This window comes from Tigriopus californicus, chromosome 6, assembly GCF_007210705.1.
Source record: "Tigriopus californicus strain San Diego chromosome 6, Tcal_SD_v2.1, whole genome shotgun sequence".
Lineage (NCBI taxonomy): Eukaryota > Metazoa > Arthropoda > Copepoda > Harpacticoida > Harpacticidae > Tigriopus > Tigriopus californicus.
The window spans coordinates 539,114-544,708 of NC_081445.1; the positions used below are offsets into that span (position 1 = coordinate 539,114).

Below are 5,595 nucleotides of genomic sequence, written 5' to 3' on the forward strand. Positions count from 1 at the left end.
ATTGTTCACAAAACTCTCTATTAGCATAAAACATATNGATGATGATGATGATGATAGATGATGATGATAGATGAGGATAAGAGAATGATGAATGAATGATCCAGTAGTCGACTCACAGCTGGGAACCTTAAACAGCCTCCAGGGTGTTGGCTGGTGGGTCGGTCGGTCATTCGGTCATTCGAGATGGTTCTTTTGGCTTCCTTCTCATGTGCCTACCTCTCACACTACACTGACTTACACTACTCTCCGTCGTCCTTCCATCAATTTATTCGTCTCCGCGCATGTATTTACTACCAAAATGCTTGACTGTGCCTTTGGTCAATATTTGTGGAAGATTAGGTCCAGTGTTGGCGAGGACAAGTTTTCTTGAATTTCCCGACGCGGCCTCCTCCTTGCTGGCTCTCTAGATCTGCCTTCTCAATTTTTCCATTGACCTCTTTCACATTGCAGGAAAAGCTACAAATAGCAATCTAACGAAGAAAGAGGCAATTAAATTTAATCTCGTAAGTGCTACTGCCAGACCCTTTGATCCTTTTTCCGCCACGTTCAGCCCAATTGTCCGATACCGGCCATCCGCCAATATTTGCCGTTCACGTTTGACTCTGTCAACACACTCATGATCGTTTTAAGAGCTTGAGTAAGTATTTGCAAAAAGCGATCGCATATCTCCAGGTGACAAAGTGGTAATTAGCCAAATTGAACAACAAAAAGCACGATTTTGACCCCAACGGTGCTGATGACGTCAGTGCGCGACTATTCTTATTACGACAAGCTGTCATCTCCCTCTTGATGGAATTGCTAATCACAGGCTTGCTACTTTTCCTCCGCTGGTTGTCATTTTTTTGGCCACAATTTGCTGCTCTCCCCGCTTTTCCAGTCTTGAAATGAATTCTTTGAAGAGGACAGAGACGGTCGCCAGCCATCCAGTCAGACTGGATGGAGAAGATAGAAGATTGTCATTTCTCGTTGCTTTGAGCGAGAGAAAAAAAAGCCATCAGACTGATTGAGAGCTTGTGATTGAATTTTGCAACGCCTCCTTTCCCGGATCCAATTTCCAATTTGTTCCATGCCTTGTTGGATCCATGTCTTTCCATCGCATTGGATAAGTCCGTCCTTGTAACCTTCTAGCATTCTCTCTCCCTCTCTAATTTGCAGGTGAGATAGATAACTCTCGGGCGGGAATCTCGGTCTGCTCCCAAGTGGATCCAAGCCCGAGATACGAAATCTAAATCAAAGCAAACTTTTTTATGGAAGGGAACCTCCCTCTACCCGTTCTGAGCGTGGAAAATTGAATCTCTAATAAACAGGGGGCAACACAAACTTGGGCGATACCATCTCTCAAGCTGACGGAATCTGCTAATTGACTGAACAACTTAGGAGAGATGCTGGAAAAAAAAGATCTGGAGGAGGAGGGATGCTCTTCTGAATTGAGTGGTTGCTGACTCGTATTCTGAACCTCGGTGGGCGAGGCGATTCCTTTGAGTAAGTGGAAAACTTTCATGAGGGCCACCAGAAAACCTGGCGACCTCAATAAGAGCGAGGTAAAAATCTTGTCTTTTAGGCAAAAAAGTGACGGGCGTAATGAACGCGCACGAGGTCGCACATCCCAGGAGTGGAAACACAAGATAACACGGTATGAATGAATCAGAGCACAGGGTTCTCTGTTTCTTCCCTTTTGATTCACACTTTCATTTGTGGTCAAAACGGTGTGAAGCATAATTCCAACTGCAATTTATAGCCATTTCGACCTCGGCGGCAGAGTGTTGCCTGTTGGGCCAAAAAAGCAAATGGAATTTGGAAACAAACATAAGAATTGCAACAAAAGATGGGATGTATTATATTAGAAAAATCTACTACAAATTTCAAGAGTTGCCTTTTTCAAGCGAAGTCGAAAAATCCCAAAAGTGTGAAGAGGGACAACGAAACAGAAGGTAGAGAAAGGTCAAAGCAGATATCTGATACAACTTGTTCTCAAAGAAAGAATTTATGAAGATCTTTTTAAAGCAAAGGAATTTGCCAAAGAGCCCTTAAAATTGTTCTAAAATGAAAAATTTGTTAATCATGCCAAATGGGTCCTTGACATGGAAGAGATATTTTTTCCAGCTTTGGATTTTAGTTATGGCATTAAAAGAGAAAAACTTTTTTAAGTGTGGGATACTCGCACACAGTATGTTGCTCCTGCTCTGGTCCCGTTCAGAGAAGTCGATATATGTAACAAGTTGGGTTGGAGGTCACTTCTTCTTGCTCTGTTTCATGCGAATAAACCTGTTCCTCAACACTCAGTGAACTTGCTTGAATAGCTTCCGTTAAGCAAATCCATCAAATAGTCCTACCTGTGGGTCAAAATGCGTGAGGCAGACATGGACTTACTTGCAGTATATGGTATTCTATTTTTTTTGCCAAAGTAAGGGCAGTTACTTGCATTCTGGCAATTAGGACATGGACAGTTTTGGGCCTGATGGATCTTGTCATTCCGTCTAAAAATATGATTTAAGATATCTGATCCACAAATGAGATAGTGCATTGATTATTGCTCATGCTCAGAAGAGGCTGCGTTCTGCTTCCCTCCTAACAAGTTCAAAGTTGTGATTGGTAGAACAGCAAAATAGCACTGACTGTGTCTCATTTGCTCGGGTAGTCGACATGCATGATTATAAAAGTTGGCAAATTCTCAGTCTCAATAATTTGACTGCAAGCTATAGTACTTGTTTAAAGGATCTGGCTATGCCAAGCAACAATAGTAAGCTCTGAGCTCTGTTCATAAAATGAAAAAAACTGCGTTCTTTTCAAGACTAAGCTTTAATAGCATATATATTTCAAAGTCAGCTCGGAAAGGGACCTTGTCCTTATGATGAACGCACTTACAGATCGCTTTCAAGGTAACGCATCAATGAACTGGTATAGAACACAGAATGCTAATAAGTGATTGTGTACCACAATTTGTCAATACCATTCATAAAGCTCATAAAGGGACTCCCCAACCCCCCCTCCCTCCCCCCTCAGGAACCAAATATGATCTCTTTGAACAATTTGCACTTGCAAACCAAGAGAGGATGTTTTGAAGGGACATCATACATCCTGAAGCAGAAACAAAAAGGGAACAGGCTCTTTCTTGTCTCTGCCCTCTGCCCTCTGCCCCCTGTTGCGTTTCCTGTCTGCTGTCCTCTTGGGGATTCGTATTAATGTCAATTTCATTACGTGGATCAAAGCTTTCTTCTCCCAGCTCCTAGACCCTTTGACGAAATGAGTTTGAAATATGTCTTGCTCAAATACCAAATAACTACATGTACATGATAAGCAAACCCCCAATGTTGAACTAAAAATGGACTCTCATTTGATAGTACGTAGATGTTTCATTGCTTTGGCCGCTCAAGATGACCAAAGAGGATTTTCGTTATTCGAACTGCAGTCGGGAATGTTGGTTTCAATCTATGAAAGTAACTCATGTCCAAATAAAATTTCGCTCCTTTTCGTTTTCTTTTAAGTTTTCCATTGTTCTTTTTAGAACCCAGCGACTTTGTTCCAATCCACTGATTGACACGTCCTCGTCCCAAATCGCCGACCAACCAACTCCTGTCGGTACAGGTCCTGTTGCCCAGGACCTCGACCCAAGTGTGTTAATCAAGTCTCCTCCAACCACTGACGGAGACGGCCACCTTCGTCCCGTCTAATTTGGAGGGATCTCAACAATGGAGAAACCTCGGAGATTATTGGGGAATGCTGCTTGGACCTGGGTTCTCATGCTTGGCCTCGTTCTTAATGGACGGCCTCGAGTTTCCGCTCAAACGAGTGCGGCTCCACAGAGTCTGTGCCGATCACGGGAGAAAATGTTGAGCATCGAGGCCTATCGATTCGAAACCTGCGCTCTCTGTTATCAATACATGCCTCTGAACCAATTCAATGTTTTCCCTTCGGTGGCCGAAGAATTGCCAAAGACGAGAAAATGGCACACCACCGACAATACGCCTCATTTGGTGGACGGGTTTAACATCACTTGGCTTGTGAATTCGACAGGCGAAATGGTAAGCCAGAAGGGGGGATTGTTTTACCTCAGTTTGAATCACTCCCGTGAATATTCTATCTTACGAGTTGGAGTTGACCTCGCCAATGTAAGCTCACCTGAGGCGGATTCCCACCGATTATCTGATGTCACTGGAAACAGTGGTCGAAATTGGCAGCGACACATTAGATTGATGAAAGAAAATTCCAACTTTGAAGCAACAGGGGCACCAATTATCAAGGCACAATTACATTTCGAGGTGCCAATTGTCGATTGAGTCGGGTTAGAAAATTATCAATTCGTTTCTATGGCTGGAAATGTTGCTTTCAAATCGGTTTTTTTTTGACTGAGCAGCCTCGAAATTTCCAGCCATCCCTCTTTCAACGTTGATCAAATCGATTTGAAAGGAGACGGTTCAGTCAAGGACGATTTTAGACGCCTTCATTGGTGAACAACATCCCAGGGAAGCATAATGAAAGTCTCCCTCTTTTCGTTGCATCGCTGTCATTCTGAAATAATCGCCGCCAGATGGAGACCAAAAAAGGGAAGCGTAATTGTACTGTAGATGGTTTTAAAGTCTTGCTTTTTCAGAGCGCAATTTTCAAATAACGAGCTAAGCTCAAGTTGCACGATTTGGAAATTTGAAAAACATCACTGTTTACATTGTTATACAGCATAGATGTTCAAAATCGATATTTACGAGGGTTCGACGTTTGGCTGAAATCCAATTGCGGACCCGTTTGTGTTCTCTCTCTCTGTTGAAGAACTCTGGAGCAAACCTTGTTTGCAAGGTTGGTCTATCCATCTTTCGATCGATCCATCCATCCACCATCCATTAACGAGAGGGGGGACTCATTCGCTTTTTTCTTCTTCTCCTGATAGGGATCATGTTCCATTGGGAATCCATAACTAGCTTGATCATGCATCAAGTCGGGCAAACTTTTTTTTCTTTACCTCGATCCTACCAGCACACAACTGTGTTCCAGTAGGTACCTTTACTCATATCCCCTTCATCAACCTTGTTTTTTTTGTGGTCAGTAAATAGAAAACGGTTTTCATTCAGCTTGGAGAAAATACAGACCAGTAAACGGGAATTCAAAGGATAGGACAGGTCGCATTAAATTTGCATATCGCAAGAGGATTTGGACAAGCTTACAAATCAACACCCAATCAACGAGAGAGCTCTCTCTCTCTCACTCGCTCCTTAATTCAATGACTTGTCTAACCATGTTAGCCAATGAATTGAGCCCATGGACCTTTTAAAGGGAAAGACATGTGACTTGCCCTGGCTTGATCACCGTAGATCCGTCTCTTTAGCGATAAATTACCAACTGTCCACACCATGTACATACCGTCTATAGATAGCTCAAACACGTTGCTCAACTGAGGATCTCGTCGAACAATGTAGAAGGCAACTAGGCAGGCAGGCAGGCAGGCAGGCACCCTCTCAAATTTCTGTTCCTTGGGTAAGCTAAGCCGAATCAAAACTGTTTGTTCGGCCTAATCGACCGTTCGGGTAGGAATGAGAATCTGAAGTTCAAGACCGACCCCTAGATAAGAATGAATATTACATGAGTGCACTTCAAAGCGGGCCC

General features: G+C 43.1%; 1 protein-coding gene across 6 annotated transcripts in view; it reads left to right on the forward strand.

The window, feature by feature from the left end:
- LOC131882222 (calcitonin gene-related peptide type 1 receptor-like) overlaps positions 1 to 5,595 on the forward strand; it is a 26,094-nt gene that overhangs the window by 13,377 nt on the left and 7,122 nt on the right. For 4 of the 6 annotated variants that reach the window (XR_009373466.1, XR_009373465.1, XM_059229308.1 and 1 more), the window contains exons 2-4: positions 1,156 to 1,482; positions 1,562 to 1,633; positions 3,506 to 4,022. Coding sequence is in view for 4 of the 6 variants with exons in the window: in XM_059229308.1 (XP_059085291.1) it covers positions 3,690 to 4,022 (333 nt within the window). In the remaining 2 variants the exon portion in view is untranslated. The remainder of the gene's footprint in view (positions 1 to 1,155; positions 1,483 to 1,561; positions 1,634 to 3,505; positions 4,023 to 5,595) is intronic. The other 2 variants (XM_059229309.1, XM_059229310.1) reach the window with 2 other exon arrangements.